Genomic DNA, 20,679 nt, shown 5'->3' with positions numbered 1-20,679 from the left:
CTCAGCTGCCACTTGCTGGGTTTCTAGCCATCATAAGCGGCCTTGATCTGCCTTATTCTTGGTCTTGGCTTATCAAAGCTGTGACTCGCCAATCTCAGATTTCTGCTCCTATTCCTTGCTGCTACCGAGCTCTCTCTCGCTCTCTGTCATTCTGTCACGGTCTCTCTCTCTCTCTCTCTGCCTATCTCTCAGTTTCTCTCTCACGCACTCTCTCCCCCACTCCACGAGGCTTCAGGTTAATACCCTCCTCCAGTGCAAACTCTGGGTCCAGGCTCCATCCCATGCCTCTTCTCTCAGGGGAAGCCCCCAGTGCTGACTGAGCCCCCTACCTGGTGTCCTGGGCTGACAACCTCTATTATCAGGGACATAGTGCCCTTGGTCAAATATGGCTTAATTACCTCAAACTCTATCATGTCTCCTTCTCCATGGCCAAGTCCACCAACTTGTCTAAGATCATTTTAGACAGCAGGAACAATGGTAAACGTTTAGAATGAACAATCAACTCTGACCACCTTCCAGTGCACCCGGCCTCCATCATCATGTCTCACATCCGAGGAGCTCATCGCATCCTTCAAAAGCATCATCTTCACGACTCATTAAAAAAAAATTGGACCCTCACCCCTCCACAACTACTGCCTATTTTCAACTTTTGTCTTTTTCAAGTCCTCCCGTTTTGACACCTTATTGAATAGCGTTAATACTGCGGGGTGGGGCCCGGCATCTGGTCTTGCACTGAAGGTGGAATTTGTGACACCGAGTCCTTTCGTGCCGCAATAGGAATGGCAGATTGCCTGGGATCTTGCAAGGCCAAAGGCCATGTGTAGAATTGACCCAAAATTGTTGAATTAAAAAGGTGAGAGATGTAGAGACTTGACTTCGAAATGAACAAAAATAAGTCAAAATTCCTCTCATTGTGATAATGTGGATGATTGAATGAGGCCCAAAAACTAACTACGCTCAGCTGATCTGCAAACTGGGGAAGTCAATGTCGAATATATATCCGTGTAGATTATCACCCAGCATTGAAATAAATTTGTTTCTTTATGACTGAAAACAGCAGTTAAATAGTGCAGTGTAATCCCCGAATGTCACAGAAGTGAACACTTTAGTCCTCAATGATTTGTGCGCTGACTTAATGTATGGCTTGCAAAAGGGCAATCATTACCCGCAGGGAAAAATAAAAGCACAGTCTGCAAGTCTTTTTTACTCTGTGTAGTTTGCCTTTTTCAGACAAGGACATTGATCTGCAGGAGAACATTCTTCTGCTTATTTCTTTTCACTTTCTAGAAGGCCGGCTCTATGTTTTGGTGCATTCTTAGCAAAGGATAACAAACATTATCCTGATCTGCGAACTGTCTCCATTTAACTGACAGAATTTTCAATCAATGTCTGTGCGTTAATCCCTGTTATTCTTGTAAAAGCCTTTAGCTTCTGGCAAAGTGACATTACGTGACAGCAGAAAATGTGGATAGCATTATTGCACTTATTGCTAACGTTGTGCTGGATTAGTGCAGAGTATGTGTTGGGAAGCAATGTATTTGAGTTTGGCTTCTTGGCTCAATAATAATCCATTGTAAATGCTTGAAATACTATAAAGTGGTATCAATAATACTCTTTTCCACATAATTCCTAATTATTTTATACAGTGCATTGTACGTATTGAGTTTATTCTCCAATAATCTGTTGAAAACACATCTACTAGCCCAAGTATCTTCTGCCTGTATCATCAGGAGGGATATTTGTACCAATATGTCCCTGAGCATAAGTACAAACCTCATGCAAGCTTCATTCTGTAGAAATAACTTCTGGCAATAATGCTCCATGAAAGTCTTGCAGGTTTGCTTGATGTCCCAGGTTATTTTAAAGTTGAAGTAAAGTTTATTTATTAGTGTCACAAGTAGGCTGACATTAACACTGCAATGAAGTTACTGTGAAATTCCCCTAGTTGCCACACTCCGGCGCCTGTTCGGGTACTCTGAGGGAGAATTTAGCATGGCCAATGCACCTAACCAGCACATCTTTCGGGCTGTGGGAGGAAACCGGAGCACCCAGAGGAAACCCATGCAGACAGGGGAAAATGTGCAGACTCCGCACAGACAGTGACCCAAGCCGGGAATCGAACCCGGGTCCCTGGCGGTGTGAGACAGCAGTGCTAACCAATGTGCCACCATGCTGCCCTATTAATAGAGGTGATAATTATTTGAAAGAAAATGAATTTGGGTCGTTGTGGATGTAGCTGACAGGGAGATGACCTATAAATTGAGTGTTCATCCCCTTGTCTCATCAGCAATCATTTCTCGTATCGCTTGTTTTATTACATTTTACGATAAGCAAATCGTTCTTCATAACATAATGCGTTGTGAATGGCAAGTGCAGCCCATTGTACTGTTCCGCAGCCTCAAGTCATCCAACAGGAGCTGCCAGTAAAAGATGCTGTTGTCTCTGCAGTTAGAATGTATAGCCTGCATTATGTTAAATTAATACCTGCCAAATGAGTCTGAAGCAACAATTCCTTCGAGCAGTTCAGATGACACCCATAATCTGCATCAACTTTATTCCCATGGTTTTCAATGACATCCAAACACCTCATGATTGAATGGTTCCCGTCCGTTTGAATCCTAAGTGCTCATCATTCTTGACATGGCTGTCTATCAAACACTGTTTCTGACATGTCGCGAATTGGTGCTGTAATTAAAAGGAAAAACAGTGTCAAGATGCATTGTACTGACGTCTTTAACGTTCTGCCATTCTCTTGTTCAGGGAGCAGCTTTGTTGTCAGTGAGGGGAGCTTTCTGGATATTTCGGACTGGTTAAACCCAGCCAAGTTATCACTCTTCTATCAAATCAACTCCACATCTCCATGGACGAGGGATCTTTGTGGGCAAAGGACGTTGGAGCCGTGTGAGCACCTCTGCGATGAAGAAACAGGTAAGCTGTGAGTCCTATAGCTTTCAGCATCCGTGGCCTTCATGCGTGGGATTACCCAATTTGGTGCTAATTTATTTATTTCCAATGTTCGGAGCTTATTTTAGCCATTGTTTGCATCCAGTAGAAATGGCTTTAATAGTGCTTCTTTCATTAAAGTAATGTAAAATTGGATGGAATGGAAAACACTGCAGAACCACCTTATTTTATTCCTTGTCAGGCAGCTGTAGTTGCTGTTTATAGCAAACGCCTCTGTATCCTTGTTGAGATAAGCAATATGAGGTGTTGGAAAGTATTTTTATCACAAGTACAACATGAAAACAGTGACTACATTACGCAAATGTGTAGCTGGATTTATTTACTTTGTTCCCTGATTACTGTCATTAAAATAAATACCAATTTCAACCTTAATTTGGTGGGAGGTAGTTGGCAGTTTAAAAGAAAGGCAAAATCTTTAATTGAAGTTTTGACTGAGTGTTAACACAAGAAGTAATATTATAACTCAGGCGATCAATCTTTGCACTCATGAAGTGAGACCAACTCTCCCTGTTTTGTTGTGGTCATTTTGTATTCCTTGTCGCCTGTGTCCAAAGATGTGTGGGTTAGTTTGATTGGTCATGCTAAATTGCCCCTGAGTGTCAGAGGGATTAGTTGGGTAAATATGTGGGGTTGCAGGGATAGTGCCTGGGTGGGATTGTTGTCGGTGTAGGCTTGATGGGCCAAATGGCCTCTTTCTGCACTGTAAGGATTCTGTGATTCTACGGAAGTCACACTTTTAAGAAGTGGATAGCTGATCTGTTAGACGAGCTTGGATGGATTATAAACTTATTGAACATTCTATTTAATCATGGCGAATACTCCCACCTGTTGTTAAAAATTGAACTGCGCTTAGTACATGACTGTAAGCATCTACCCTCTGTCATAGGACACCTTTTACCAGCCAAAAATTTAGAATCAGAGGACTATATTTTCTTGGCGCACTGGCAAGGGCCGGGAGGTGACAGAGCTCACAAACTGGCACAAATTGGAGCCATCAGGAGGGGAGCGTGACAAGGTAACATGGTGGCACAGTGGTTAGCACTGCTGCCTCACAGCTCCAGGGACCTGGGCTCGATTCCTGGCTTGGGTCACTGTCTGTGTGGAGTTTGCACATATTCCCGTGCCAACGTGGGTTTCCTCTGGGTGCTCTGGTTTCTTCCCACAGTCCAAAGATATGTGGGTTGGATTGATTGGCCATGCTAAATTGCCCCTTAGTGTCCCAGGATGCGTAGGTTAGAGGGGTTAGTGGGGTGAATATGTGGGGTTACAGGGATAGGGCTTGGGTATGATTGTTCTCGGTGCAGACTCGGTGGGCCGAATGGCCTCCTTCTGCACTGTAGGGATTTTATGATTATCCCGCCACTGTGCCATATTGCATTGGCAGCAAACTTGATAGCTGGGAGCCAAATGAGCAACTTAAGTGACCAATTGAGGACAGCTTGCTGTCACATTGGATGACTGCCAAATAAATCTTGGCTGCCTCTCAGTGGGTTCTCCTTGATGGATTCACCCTGGCCCACGGAGGCACCACCAGGCAGCAATGGCTGCCGTTGCAGCAACTGCATTGCCGATCCTCCATAACTATCCCTGAACCCCTCTAATCACCGGGACCCAGCTCCAGATTTAGTTTCCTCCGACCCAACTCTCCTGTTCTCAGGGCGTGCCATTATTGGAGTATCTTAACCCTGGTGTTGAAGCCTCAGCATTGGTTGCGCTAGAGTCACGATGCTGCTGAGTTCTGTGATTGGCCACGACCAGCCATAGGTCTCTGGGTCCCAAGTCCCATCATCCTCTTTCAGTCCCAACGATGGGACATTGGAGTATGCAGCAAAATTCAACTCAGTAGTATAATTGTAAAGTACACAGGATGCATCAACTAACTAATACTTGGTTCTACTATGGACACTCTTACTTCTGAATCCGAAGGTGGTGGGTCCAAAGTGTGTTAGAAACTTGAGTATGAAACCTAGGTTGACAATTTGGTGTTGTACTGTGGGAGTGCCATATTGCCAGAAATATAATACCCTTTTCTGTACATCATGGCTGTGATTTTGTGATCAGATGGTAGTCATAACTGATCTCGAAGGGAACTATTGATCTCTGTGGTGTGCCTTTCATCCTCTGCGTCATTACTTTTGGTCTGGCATGAGAATGGAATCTCTGGGCCCAGCAACAGTGACATCATCAAGCAGGCTAAGCTGCCAATCCTATTAGAATTCCCTCAGATAGCAAGTAGGAAGTATAGCAGGTTTTATCGTTCACTTTTTCCCGGTTTACAAAAGCAAACTCAAGTTTGGGACATAAACATAGGATTAAGGTTGCAGCTGAAATATTATTTCAAAAGCTTTAACAAAATATTTAATTTGTTTTTTAAATCTATGGCATTTTTATCATAGAATTGAGAAATCTGGCAATGCACTAACATAAAGTAATTTGACAGTGCTATCTATGTAAGTTGTTGAGCAGCAATTATGACTCTCTATACTGCTAAAAATCCAGTAATATCTCATTCTAATGAAGCATATCATCTTCAAAGGTTTTTAGTAGTGTTGGAATTACATAAAAAATGGAACTTCATGTCAGTTTAGTGATTTCTGATTGAATTTGATTTGGAAGGACTTCAAGGCGTGCCCTGTAGATGAGTGCGGAATTAGTGACAGCTAGTTCTAGATTTCCACGTTTAACTGTGCATGTGCAGGTGACTGATTTTTTAAAACGTTTATTTATTAGTGTCACAAGTAGGCTTACATTAACACCGCAATGAAGTTACTGTGAAAATCCCCTAGTCGCCACACTCTGGCGTCTGTTTGGGTACACTGAGGGAAAATTTAGCATGGCCAATGCACCTAACCAGCACATCTTTCAGACTGTGGGAGGAAACCGGAGCACCTGGAGGAAACCCGCGCAGACTCCGCACAGACAGTGACCCAAGCCGAGAATCGAACCCGGGTCCTTGGCGCTGTGAGGCAGTAGCGCTAACCACCATGCGCCCTTGTTGTTGTTGAAGTTGTTGTCAGTTTCAGTTTCACAGTGTAATGACAGCAATCGCTGACCAGTTTACCATTGTTACAATTGCAAAGTACAGGCTATTATTTCAAATAATGCCCAGTCAACCTGATGCGTGGGCAGAGAATATTCGGGACACTAGTTGAAGGAGATCAGTGGGATTATTTTATTTTGTAGATTTTTGTCGAACATCTTTCCCTCAAATATCACCACCAAAAAGAATATGGTCTTTCATCAGCCTACCATTTGTGAAAACTTCCAGAATACCTGGTTGCTGCATTTGCCTATATAACACTCACTTAAAATTTAGTCCACTTGTGAACTGCTTTAGTTTCAGCACAAGAACGCATGAAATAGAAGCAGGAGTCGGCCACAAGGCTCTTCATGCCTGCACCACAATTCAATATGATCACGGCTCATCTATGCCGGCCTCAACTCCTTTTCTGTGCCATTTTCCCAGAGCCCTCTATTCCTCAATTTATCAAATATTTATCCACCTGGAATATTTTTAATAATCCAGCCTCCACTACTCTTTGGGGCAGTTAATTCCAGAGTTCCACCACTCTCTGCGAGAAATTTCTACACACCTCAGTTTTGAATGACCGGCCCCTTATCTAGTAGATATCCCCTTGTTTGAGACTCACCCACTGGTAAAAACATCTCACCATCTACCTGTCCAGCCCTCTCACACTCTTATATATTTGAATAAGGTCACCCCTCACTCTTCTAAACTCCTAAGAATATAGACTCATGCTATTTAGTCTCTCTTGATAGGACAATCCTCCCACCCCAGGAATAGTCCTTTGGACTGCCTCCAATGTTACGACAATCTTTCTCCGGTAGGGGAATAAAACTGTACTCAGTATTCCAGATGCGGCCTCGCCAAGACCCTGTACAATTGCAACAAAACCTCCCTATTTTTAAACTCCAACCCCTTTGCAAGAAAAGGCCAAAATGCCATTTGCCGCCTTAGCTACTTGTCGGACCTACTTGCTAGCTTTTTGTGATTCATGCACTAGAACACCTGGAGCCCTCTGAACTTTACTCACCTGAAGTCTCTCTCCATTTAGATCACATTCTGCCTTTTGATTTCTCCGCCCAAAGTGCATGGCCTCACACTTCCCTACATTAAACTACAGACCCCAGAGCACGACTTGAAGAAGAGATTGCTCCTTGATGTTGTAGCCAATATTTGACATTCGACCAAAATCACTAAAATACATTAATTGGCAATTATCTCCTTGCTACTTCTGCGACCTTAAAGTGCAAATTGGCTGTCAACACTCCCAAAGGGAAGCAGTAACAAACACTTAAGAAGTAATATGTTGGCTGCAAACGTGCATTTGGGACATCCTGTCAGCAGGAAACACACTTGATAAATGTAAGGTCCTTTTTATGATGAGCAGTGTTTTTTGTGGGGGATTCAGAAGATGGGTGCGAAGATCTGCTTTTCTCCAGGCTGCTAGCATTAATGTGTGGGAGAGCAACCCTTAATTCCAGCAGGTTCCCAGATAACCTGGGAGGGTAAACAATACTGAAGGAGGCAACAAAAAAAAAACACTTGCATGTGTTGGTTTGCTGCAGTTTACATGATATCCAGACAAGAATGTTTGATGAGCATCCTAATGATGGCCATGTACTCCCCTAACACAACCCACACAGATCTCAAAAGTCCCTCATGAATCTAGAGGAATTAGGGTTAGCATGATGAGTGACGTTTCAGCATTTGTAGATGAGTGGCATCACACTGCAACGCCAGGTGTTATTGCTTCAGTGAAGATGGTAGACAAAACATTCTGTTATAAATGGCCTCCAACATTGCCATTCCTAATGTTCCTCCTACTGACTGTGTCAAGGATCTGAAGAACTTCTACCTGCATTTGTGTGGACTATTGAATGGAGACATGTCCTTACCCAGATCTGGCCCTCTTGAGTTATTGTTAGGCAAAACAAATGTATTAAGGCATTCTAATCACTTCATGGAAACTTTCAACATCTTCTCAGCCTTCTACATGCTCATTTATATTCCCTTTGTCCAATTCCATCCTCATAATATAAATCTCTGCTGACTCTCTTTCCCCTCAGCTCTGCGAAGGGTCATCTACTCGAAACGTTGGCTCTATTCTCTCCCCACAGATATCGTCAGACCTGCTGAGATTTTCCAGCATTTTTCTGTTTTTGTTTCAGATTCCAGCATCCGCAGTATTTTGCATTTATCCCCAGAACATTAGCTGAGTTTCTGGATAAATAGTCTAGCGATAATACCACTCGGCCATCGCCTTCCCTTGCGATGATGTAAAAACAAATTACAAGGGCATCGACAGTCAGTCAATGTCTGATTCAAATGAGGATGGTGACTGCTGCGCTGCCTAATATTTGGAGAAATATGAATGGTGGCAAAGCAAATTGTTTGGAGTATTGGGTGGGGAGTCGAATCAAATTCTGTCCTGTGGGAAATCTAACGTTGAGGAACAGATACAGCAGGGCTTCATTCTCAACCCAAATCTAAAGTTGGTAGTTACCCCTCTCCCAGCACTGTTTTGTTTTGCAGTTACATTCTCTGCCACGTTCTTCAAGGCCATAAGGTGAGTCTGCCGGGGAACAATCTTGTCATCATAGAGAAAGAGGGCCTCTCTGTTGCCATCACCTGTTCCAACTCCTAGTGACTAAACCTCAGAGTTCCTGATTGAAACACATCTCCAATTCCTGACGGGGATTTCGAGAGAGACAGATTGTTTGCATTTAAGAGGTTTAAGTGCACTGGAGAGGTGTACACAGCTCACCAGATTCAAATGAGGTGTGATCGCTGGAGAGTTCAGCCCTCCAGCTCATGACATTGACTGGGTGAGGCAATCGGCCTGACCATAAAGCACCCAAGTAAAACTCATCACCTATATTTTATGTTCACTCTCGCCAGGTTTATCAGGTGGTTAACAAAGCAGCTAAAATGTCAAATTAAAATGAAGTAATCATGTGTAGACAGCTCCAAAGGCTTCTTTAATTAATGGTAAATTGGATTCTGAAGGACACTGCGGTTTTTAATCTCTGTTATCTTGCATTGCCTCAATGCATTTCATCATTTTAGGTTTGTAAGTTTTGATAGCCTTTTCCCAAGAAAATGTCAGCTCCCTTTTGATGTTTAATATCAGTCTGCTGGATTGTAAGGGAAGGATTTAGAGGAAAAATGTTCATTTATATTTTGCTGTTTCTTCAGCTGTTTTTGCATCTTTCTCTGGTTGCTCTCCTGTCTCCCCTCTTGCTCTCCACAAGCTATCTTCTGCTCTCCTGACCCCATTCCCACTAAACCGCTGACCACTCGATCACTCTGGTCTCAATTTGAAATGCTATAATTAATAGTTCTTGCTCTCCTCTGGTATTGCCCCCTTCACCTTTAAATATGCCATCATAATCTTTCATCAATGCTCAAAAACACAGAAACAGTTTCTACATGTAAACACTGACGAGACCCATCTCTACGCCTCTCCACCTCTCGTAAACCTGCACTGCTTCCAAACCATTGGACTGCCTGCCCAGCACTGAGTACTGGAGGGACAGAACTTTCCTCAAACTAAATATTGGGAAGAGAGAAGCCAGCATCTTTTATCTGTGTCAAAACGTCTGCACCCTGTCATCTGATTTTAATTACCCTGCTCACCGATACATATTGGCTCCCATTTAAATAATGCCCCTAATGTCATCTTTGTCGTATAAGGGCATTTGGCACAGTGGGGGGTTAATGTGGATGTGGTAAACCACTGTTAGCTTATTACCTGTATATGTGACATGCCTGGACACATCTCTGCCAGCCCTACCTGAGACTCCACCCCCACCCCCCCCCCCCCCCCGGTCCGGGTATAAAGGTGACTGCTCCCCATCCCCCTGCCTCAGTTCATCGGCATGAGTGTGCTCCAAGTCTTTTGCTAGTAAAAGCCTATTTGTTCTTGCATACAAACTAGTCTTTGCTCGATTGATGGTGCATCAGTGGAACTGGGTAACAATACCACCCACAGTATGATTGTAGAGAGATACATGACAGGAAACAGAGTTGTTTAAAGAGAGTCTTAGAGATGTCAGCATGAGGGTAGTAGTGGTTAGGCCTATGCCTTGGAGTTATGTATATATTTATGTGTTACCAATTAATCGTTTACAGTCGTGCACACAAGACTCCAGATCTTCTAGTGAAAATGCCAACAGGTTAATTGAAAGATATATATGAATCCTCAACCACATTTGATGAGGACGAAAAGCCTTTGATAGGTATTTGAAACTCCAAGTCATGGAAAGTGCAGACCTGACAAGAAGGAATGGAACAGACCAATAAAACACCATAAGGGCAAAGAGACCCCGGAGATAGGAAGACAATGTTCAAACAAAATGAAAGATGCTTGCAGACTTTGCTGGCACAATGAAGTCCCTGAGTTGAAGTGCAGAGGAAAGAAGAGGCTAAGAAGCAGCCCAAAAGCTTAAACATAGAACTTTTTGAAAGTGCAGTCATAGTACCCATATTGCAACCGTAGTTGGTGTGTGGAACAAGCAGATGGATGCAATTAAAGGAAAGCTATCTGATGTAACTGAAAAGCAACAAAACCTGCAAGAAGAAACTGAAGTTATTCCACAGAAAAATGTTTATATCAGGGCTCAGATTGAAGATCTCAGCCAGGAAAACAACAGGCAGAAATGGAATGCAAGGGAGTTGCTGCCCTTAAAGACAGTTTGGAAAAAAATCAATATGTGTCTCTGGAAAAACATGAGTTAAAAAAAGATGTTGAGTACTACTTCAGAAAAAGCCGCATTGGAGTTATCAGTAGTGACAAAGCAATGCACTGAAATGCAGTGCATATTGACAGGAAGTCAACAAGAAAATAAACAGTTGAAAGAACAGCTAATGAACCTTCTCGATTCCATGCAAAAGGAGTACATAGCCCTTCAGCAGGATGAAGAACTAAAGGCTGTCTTGAAAAGCTGAATGGAAGAATAGCAGGTTTAAGTTGTAAAGACTGGCGACAAAACAACTGAGTTTCTCAAGGAAAACCTGTTGACCTGCACACACTACCAGGATCCCTCAGGTCAATGTTTGTTCTTCTGAAGAATTATAAACAGAAGCAAAATTAAACTGATGTTATTCTGAAAGATCTGAAGAACCACAGAAGACGCAATGATGTTCAATATTCCAGTAGGAAGCCAAGAGGTACAAGAAAAAGACTGCAGAGCTGAAGGAAATGGTTGGACATTACATTCCCAAAGGTATATATGAAGAGAAGGAAAGCAAGTTAATTAAAGCTATGCGTGAAAAGGATGAGCTTGTGGAAAAAGTGAAAGATTGTAGGAGGAAAAGTGAAAGATGAAGAATTCTTCTGGAGCAAAAAAAAGTAGAAGGGGAGGTGATGGCCTAGTGGTATTATCGCTGGACTATTAATCCAGAAACTCAGCTAATGTTCTGGGGAAACCGGGTTCGAATCCTGCCACGGCAGATGGTGGAACTTGAATTCAATACAAAATCTGGAATTAAGAATCTACTGGTGACCGTGAAACCATTGTCGATTGTCGGAAAAACTCATCTGGTTCACTAATGTCTTTTAGGGAAGGAAATCTGCCATCCTTACCTGGTCTGGCCTACATGTGACTCCAGAGTCACAGCAATGTGGTTGACTCTCAACTGCCCTAGAATGGGCGACAAATGCTGGTCAGCCAGCAACGCTCATGTCTCACGAATGAATTAAAAAAAAAGAAAACTTGCAACACCAGTCCTGACCAGTCAGGAAAAGAGTTCTGTACCACTTTTGCAGCATTGCCCAATTGAAAGGGAAAATGAACTTGGATATTTTTAGGCTGAAGAACAAGCTGAATGGAAAAATAGGAGGCACTGAAAAGAAAAGACAAGAGAGATTTGTAAACTGTAAGCAGAAATTGAAGCTATGAGTGGCACAATTCCAGATCTGAAACATGTGAAGGCTTCACCTGAGACAGCTCTGCTTAACAGTGAAATCGAAATGAAAGGCAGTGATATAGCTCTACTGCAGACAGAGAATGAAAAGATAAAAATAAGAGTGGGAAGTGTAAAACCGACGTTGAAGATCAAGGAACTTGAAGGAAAAGACTTGCATGTCTCAAGTTTACTGAGAACCATTGAGCTGTTGAAAAATAACTTGGCTGAAATGAAAATCACAGCCAAGAATGTCAAGAAAGATGTTGAACAGTTGCAAGAGAAACTTGATGTCTTCACAAAGGAGAGTGAAGAGTTTCAGAAACAAATCGCATAAGTAAAATTGCAGACTGAGAGCTTGAAGGATAGCACAGAAGAATATGTTTCTGCTAAGGAAAATCTATTCAGTGCAGACAACCAACATTGTGTACAGAAGATCAGGTTGCAAATGAAAAGTTAGAACTTGATGAACTTCAAGTATCAGAAGTCTCTTTTAAGGATTGTGAAAAATGCCTCAAACAGGAAAACTAATTACAAATGAATCAGAATCATAGAATCCCTACAGTGCTGAAGGAGGCCATTAGCACTGCATCGATCACAATCCCATCTTGGCCTTATCCCCATAACCCCATTCATTTACCTAGCTAGTCCCCCTGAAACTAAGAGACAAATTAGCCTGGCCAATCCACCTAACTTGCGCATCTTTGGAGTGTGGGAGGAAATCGGAGCACCTGGAGGAAACCCACGCAGGCACGGGGAGAATGTGCAAACTCCTCACAGACAATGCCCAAGCCGGGAATCGAACCTGGGTTCCTGGTGCTGTGAGGCAGCAGAAAAGTTGGTTGAATGCGGAATTAACAGCCAAGATAGAGGAGATGCTGAAACGTTATCTTGGAAAGAGAAATGAAACTCTTGAACCTTGATCCAATCTGAAGGACATGAAAGATGAGATGCACAGTATGGAAGAGCAAATTTAGCTTTAAGAGTAGCTAAGGAAGAGTCTAAGGAACAGATTGAGGATCTAATGGGTCGATTGAAAGAATCTCAGGAGCAGTCAGTGGCCATAGAAGAAAGATTCTGAAGGGAACCGAATGCTCATGTGAAGTTGTTCAGCTTATATAAGGGTTCCGCAGACAACTCAACTCACCAGAATAATTGCTGAGCTGAATGAAAAGATTAATAAGCTTGAAGAAGAATTGGAAAATAAGGGAGAAAACAACCATTTGGGTGAAATTATGAAATGTGGAAATGAAAGTTCCATTTTGAAACGTCAGCTTCCAGGAAGAACGTGGCAGATCTAATGAATAAATAAAACCAGAGTGCACTCTATGAATGAACAAATGGGATATTCTCTCGGGAAGGAACGACACAAGCAAGTGGGATCCCATGATATGGATAGTTGATAAAGAGAAATTTAACACAAAGGAGCAGAAAAAGCAAATCTGAAGGAGAGACCCAAGTACCAGAAACAGACAATACTACCTGGGAGATCAGGGAGAATTGTCAAACCTCCAGGCCATCTGAATTTATAAAATCATAGACTTGAGGGAGGATGACTTTTGTGACTTTTAAGGAGCATCTTGACAAATACATGAATAGGATGGGAATAGAGGGATGTGGTCCCCGGAAGGGTCAGGGGTTTTAGTTCAGTCGGGCAGCATGGTCGGTGCAGGCTTGGAGGGCTGAAGGGCCTGTTCCTGTGCTGTAATTTTCTTTGTTCTTTGATGAAGTGGGCAGCATGTTTAAAAAAAATTGTACTGTAAATATGTTGGGTAATGACTTCAGGGGAGGTGGCATAAAGGTGTTCGGCATAGCAAGGATTAATGTGGGACTGGAGAACAGTACCAACTGACGACAGTAAGATGTAGAGAGACACGTGGCAGTAGACAGGGGACAGAGTTGTGTGGAGAGAGTCTGAGAGGAGTCGGCATGGAGATATTACCTCATTAGAACTATGTCCTGGAGATAAGTGTATGGTTGTGTGTTCGGAATAAACAGTTTAAGCTCAACCACACAAGCCTCCAGACCTCTTAAGTGAGGCATGAACACCTTACAAGCATTGTTGTTTTCAGATCTCTCCATGACATCACTCTTCTATTATCTCCAATCCTACAACCGCTGAGATCCCTGCACTCTGACAATTTTGGCCTCTTGAGTATTCCAGAATTTGGGCAGTCTGCTATTGATGACTGTGCCTTCCATTGCCAAGGCCCTTTGCTCTGAAATCCTTCCCTGAATCATCCTTCCCTGAATCCCTTTGCTGCTCTATATCTTTTCTTTAAGACGCTGCTAAAAACCTTCCTCTTTGAACCAAGCTATTGGTCATCTGGTCGAATTATCTCCTCGTGGTTGAATGTGAAATAGTTTTTGGATAACAATGCTTCAAAGCATTACATTATAAAAGGCTATCTAAGTACAAGCTGTTGTTGATACATTGGTTTGACATTTTCACAGCTGTTTATGTTGACAGGTCTGTGAATGGTACTGCTGATGGATGTTGAGCTGATTAGGGAACAGTGTGCATGGTAAATGGGAACATTCCCTTTTACAAGGGGTTATTTTCCAGGTAATGTACTTAAATCAATAAAAAATGAGCTTTGTTTAATAAGCGAAGTCTTATAAATGGGCCAATTTCAATTTCATGGGGTATCTCAATTATTAGGTTTCCACTTCACCAGTTCCTTTCCAAATTGCAGCTAAGTGTTGGCAGGGCAAGAGTAGGGATATTTGCATGAAATCAATGACACTTTATCATTGAATATTGATTTCTAACTCCCCCCCCCCCCCCCCCCAATCACCATATTTCTCAACTGTAAAGCTTCTTTAATTGTTGGCCTTTTCATAGGGTAGTTTTTGTGTGGCGTGATAAAGATTGTCTGCACAACTAGTCGTATATTGTCTGAGCACTTGCATTATATTTGTATCAATAGCCAATTTAATCTGATACAGTGGGTTTTGTTGTCCAGGTTAGTTAAGCAGATCCTGTCCAATAACTGGGGTGGGATTTTCCATGCAACTTGTCACGTATTTTGCAGCGGTGGGAGGCAGCCCATCGTTGGCCTACAGCGGAATCTTCTGGCCCCACTGTTGTCAACGGGGTTTCCCGCTGAATGCACCCCTCTGTGTCAGGAAATCTGAGATGGTGCTGCATCATCAGTGGGACCGGAAGATCCCATCTGAGCGAATAGGAAAATTCCAGCCATGGTCTGCACATATTTTTAAGGCACTCGATTCCATTTATAGGTGCCGACTCCGGTTTTTACTGCCTATTTCCTCATTTCCCTCAAGCCAGACTTGACCTGAGACAGTATATAGCAGTGTGTTCCAAATGTTTCCAAAATTTCAATATATAGGGGTGCCATTTCCTATGGTTGACCAGTTTCATTAACAAAGCAGAAGGGTGGTACTCCCATCTGCCTTTGTTTGAGCCCTGGCCCTCACCCATTGCTTAGAGTTGTGACACTTAAGTACTTCAGGAGGACAGCGGAGCTATTTACAACATTGCTGCGGGAATTGCTGCAAGTGAAAGGGCAGTTAGAAGAAATTGCCCTGTTCTCATTGCACTGTTTGTTTTCATAATGCTCTCTAATTCATTGCATTGTCAAAATATGCCTTTCAAAATTTTGCAGTATGGTGCCAAGGACATAAAGGTGTGGCTAGATTGCAAATGAAGACAAATTGTTATATGATGTTATACCATGATGTGGAAATGCCATTGTTAGACTGGGGTGGGTACAGTAAGAAGTCTCACAGCCTCATGTTAAAGTCTAACAGGTCTATTTGGAATCACGAGCTCTCGGGGCGTTGCTCATCTGATGAAGGAGCAGTGCTATGAAAGCTTGTGATTCCAAATAGATCCTGTTGGACTTTAACATGGTGTTATGAGACTTCTTACGATGTTATACTCTTATTTGTGCATTGTTTGCATGCACCTGCACTTATGTAGATGAGCATTATCAGGTGACAATTTTTAACATGTAGAAAAATGGATGAATACCTGACGTAACCAAATCCTGCTTCCACCAACTCAAAAAAATGGCAGCATTTTCCCTCAAGTTCTCAAGAACTTTGGGGTGCAAATATTCGCTAGATTTCTGTCATCCAATATGGCAGCGATGTTTTCAAATCTCCATCAAGCTTGTGGAGCACAATCTCTGCTTTGTGAATCCACGTTGACTTTTCTTCATCAAACTGACTAAATCTTTCATTCTTCCCAATTTTATATTCAAATCATTTCAACTATACCTACATAACTCAGGCAAAACTAATGGTGTCTCAAAATATCTCCCCTTTTAAATTGTTGCTCTGTATTCCTTGGAGGTCTGTCTGGTATCACGCACGTCTCTCCAATTATATTTCAGATCTAAATTCTTTTTTTTAAAAATCCTTTCCCGCAGTCATCATCTCTTGTCTTCCCAGTAAATTTAATGAACTGTTTCTTTTGTCCAATTACATTTTAAATAAGCCTAATAAACGCCTATTAATTACTGACCTGTCTACTGCTGAAACCTTTGGCAAGACCACAAATACTCAGTACGATAAAATGTTCTTTTTGCACTGTTGTGGTCAAAAGGTATGGAGCGGATCATGGAGCTTTGGGAATCTATGAATATTTTAGACGTTTTGCATCATTATCTTTACGAACCGGGCTATATTTATGCAAAACTCTCCCCCAGGTGATTTGGTGGGGTGTAATATTTATAAGGTACATTATAGAAGCTGGGTGTTGAGCCAAAGTTTGCTCTCCTGTTTTGCTTTGCTCTCATTTAATGAAGAGATTGTCTTTATATTCACGAGTAAGTAGCCAATAAGCCAGCCTCTGACAAGGTATCATTTAATTCATCTGTCAACATTAACTTAATCAGTTCACAGAACTTGATGAAATTATACTCAGTGGGCAGGGAGTTGCATTTTATCAAAGATTTAGCAGATCTCAGAACCAGAGACTAGGATTTATTCTCGTCTGCATAATGAAGTCAGAAATTCATTTATAGAGAGTGGATTTATGATTTCATTATGCATACAATTTCATTGCTCACAGAACAAAGCTTCCCTTAAGATTGGTCCTTCTCTGGGTAAAAACACGTGTTTTTGACTGTGCTGTTGCCAAAAGATTTTGCAGATTTAGAAATCTGATTTTCTGTTGCTGTTGGTCTGTATCTCACAGCTGTAGCTCTGAATACCTCCAAAGTGAAAATTGAGTAGGCAATAAATTGTATTTATACACTGATTCTGAGACAAGTGGAATCTTCTCTTGAAGAACCTTTAATCACCAGATCAGATATGTGATTACTTTGTGCCTAAACTTCAAGTTCAGTAACTTGATCAAATTTGCTCCGGTTTCCTCCCATTGTACAAAGATGTGCAGGTTAGGTGAATTAGCTATGCTAAATTAGCCATGATTTCAGTTACATGGGTAAAACCATGGGATAGAGGGATATGGGCCCAACGCGGGCAATTGGGATGAGCTTAGTGGTTAAAAAAAAAAAGGGGCGGCATGGACAAGTTGGATCGAAGGGCCTGTTTCCATGCTGTAAACTCTATGACTCTAAATTGCCCATTAGTGTCCGGGGGACGAGCAGGGTAAACACGTGGGGTAACAGGATCTGGGTGGGATTGTTGTCGGTGCAGGCTCGATGGACCCAATGGCCACTTTCTGCACTGTAGGGATTTTACTCTATGATTCCATGGTGGAAGGAAGCAAAACATCCAAGTGCTTCATCATCCCATCAGCTAAATCAGTGACATTAATGAAGAGACACAGAGCCTGTGTGTGAAATGGGGGAAAAAATGATGGGTCCACCCTTTCCTTGCTGCATGGGCACATACTCTAAACATTCCACACAAGATTAAAGCATTCAGACTTCACCATTTGAAAGAATGATTTTGTGTGTTAGTGCATGCATGAAGGATGGTAACTGCTTTTAATTGATGAGTGTGAGAGAGCAATAACTCAAGGTGACTGTGAGCGTAAGTGAGTAGTTTTTCCGTTTATATGTGGGAATTAGGACTGCTATTCATTCATCACAGCTGTATTGTGTTATTTATCTTCTTTTATTAAGAAGAGAATTCTGAGTCATATTTAACTTTCCAATGCATTTCAATGATGCTATTTATTTTCCGACTGTCATGATGGGTGATTGAATTGTGCGTGCAGTATGATTTGAATGAGGAATTGTATAAGCATTGGCATGTGTGGCCCAATGAAATAAAGTGGTACTGTTTGCAAGGGTGACGGAATACTGGCTGCATTTTCTCTTTGTACAAACTTTCTTTTGTTTCTTGTTTCTCTTTTTTAAAAAAAAATTCTTCTTGAGGGCGGCACGATGGCACAGTGGTTAGCACGGTTGCCTCACAGCGCCAGAGACCCGGGTTCGATTCCTGGCTTGGGTGACCGTCAGTGTGAAGTTTGCACATTCTCCCCGTGTCTACGTGGGTTTCCTTCGGGTGTTCTGATTTCCTCCCACAGTCCAAAAGATGTGATGAATAGGTGAATTGGCCATGCTAAATTCTCTCTCAGTGTACCCGAACAGGTGCTGGAGTAGGGGATTTTCACAGTAACTTCATTGCAGTGTCAATTTAAGCCTATTTGTGACACTAATAAATAAACTTAAAACTCTCAGCATTTGTTGTCTTTGTCTGTTGATTTCAGCTCATCTCCTGTAAATCATGAGATGTGTTCAATCGGAAGAATGCAAATCAGCCACTCTTTCTATGCAGGATTCCAGCAATCGCATTTGCCCTTTAACAATAGGATACAAGCATATTGCACAAACTGCAGTCTATCGCATCACCAGTACAGAGCGACATGCTAACTGCCAGTTTGAAATTATATGAGTCAGAGCACTGCTGTAAATGTAATTTACAATTACCTTTTACAGATAAGCAAGCATAGATGTTCCTGTGTCTTTGCATTCAAGTTAGCATTCTGGCTGTGTGTGTGTGGGATACCTATAGATAATCACAACAACCTTGAAGTTCAATCCTTGCGTGGATTGTCTCTTTTGGCTGCTATGGCAATATAACCAACTCAGAATCTGAAAGTTGTTACTCTGGGACTGAAGACTACATGTGGATGAAATATATTTCAAGAATCCAATCTTTGTACTGTGGATGAACCTCACCATTTTTGAGCCATTATTTACCTCTGTGGGAGTGAGGAAAGAGCTCCCATCTTCCCTCACTAACAAAGTTGTAGATGTTTTAGTATCTATCGATAATACAGAACATCTAGATCAATCTTCATAAATATTATATACGTTTATATCCCACAAATGCAGATATAAATCCGAGATATCTAACTTGCAGGTTCCCCAGCGCCTCATTTGGGAGAGATTGGGCGATACCCCAATGATGCACTGGGGCAACCCTCTAGGAGGTTCCCATGTAAGGGTTTACCTTTCAATTGCCCAGAAGCGCAAACTTCCTCTGGACAATTGCGCTGGGCTGGGAACCATCCGACAGAAATGATTTAAATTGCTAACTTCGGATGGTTCTGCCAGTTTTACTTTGATAGTTACTCTGAGAGAGTTAGAAAGAAAGAAATCCCTTTTAATTCCAGGGTAACTATCAAAACACCCAGACCCAACCTCGTAGGGGACACCCTGTATGCACGCGACCCCCACCCCCCCCCCACCCCAGGGGACCCACCATACAACCGCAGCTACTGCTGTTAAAAAGGTGTGTGTCTTATCTCTCTGCGCCTCAGTTACACCATGCTGAGGCTTCTGGAGGAGCTGCACTGCTCCTATCTCACCCAGCCTGAGTGAGGAAGGTTGACTGAGACAGGAGCTGTGCAATTTTAGTGAGGGTAAGTTTGTCGAGAGTTGCAACCCAACAGAGACTGCCACTCTGCAGACGTTATGGGCCACCGATGTTTCTACATGTGTGCAGATTTAGAAACTCTATTTGACTCAATCTTCACTTGACAGATTTGTCATTAAAAAAAAGAGATGAGGACATTGTAATGTACAGACACAATTATTTCTTCTCATTTTTGGAGTGCAACTTTAAACCAATAGCGCTTCTACCTATTTGGATGGACAGGGGAGGCGATGGCCTTGTGGTATTATCGCTAGACTATTAATCCAGAAACTCAGCTAATGTCCTGGGGACCCAGGTTCGAATCACACCACGACAAATGGTGGAATTCGAATTCAATAAAAAATATCTGGAAGTAAGAATCTACTGGTGACCATGAAACCATTGTCGATGGTTGAAAAAACCCACCTGGTTCACTAATGTCCTTTAGGGAAGGAAATCTGCCTCCTTACCTGGTCTGGCCCATGAATGAATAAAAAATAAATAAATAACCACATGCTCTTGTTCAAAGAACAGGGAGTTATCCAATGTCCAGAGGAAATTTAGCCACCGAAATAGATCAACATGCCTTTCAGTTTATTGCAGTTTTTGGAACCTTTCTCTGGGGAAGGGGCTACTGCATTTGCCTACTGGACAACTATGACAATGAGGTTGGTGGATTGTTGTAAAATCCCAAATGATCCACTAGGAAGTGAAATCTCTCACCTGAATTGGAGGTGACCCATACGTGATTGCTGCCCCATGCTGACTCTTAACTGTTCTCTGAAGGAAAATTGCAAGCCAGTCATTTGAGGGCAAGTGGGGATGGGCAATAAATGCCGGCCTAGCCAGTGATACCCGCATCCTGAGAACTTACTTTTCTCATCTTCCTTCTCCCTTTTCCTGTCTCATGAAAAATTCTTTTGGGCACCAAGATGCAGTGATATAATAATGTCTTCGTTAAAATGACCATAAATTATTCAAAG

At 42.3% G+C, this 20,679-nt stretch overlaps 1 protein-coding gene across 3 annotated transcripts in view; it reads left to right on the top strand.

Annotated features, from left to right (window-relative positions):
* astn2 (astrotactin 2) overlaps window positions 1–20,679 on the top strand; it is a 1,763,595-nt gene that overhangs the window by 774,090 nt on the left and 968,826 nt on the right. For all 3 annotated transcript variants that reach the window (XM_078226657.1, XM_078226658.1, XM_078226656.1), the window contains one exon: window positions 2,761–2,928. In XM_078226657.1, the coding sequence (XP_078082783.1) occupies window positions 2,761–2,928 (168 nt within the window). The remainder of the gene's footprint in view (window positions 1–2,760; window positions 2,929–20,679) is intronic.

Source organism: Mustelus asterias, chromosome 13 (assembly GCF_964213995.1).
Source record: "Mustelus asterias chromosome 13, sMusAst1.hap1.1, whole genome shotgun sequence".
Classification (NCBI taxonomy): domain Eukaryota; kingdom Metazoa; phylum Chordata; class Chondrichthyes; order Carcharhiniformes; family Triakidae; genus Mustelus; species Mustelus asterias.
This window is presented reverse-complemented; position numbering and strand designations above follow the sequence as displayed.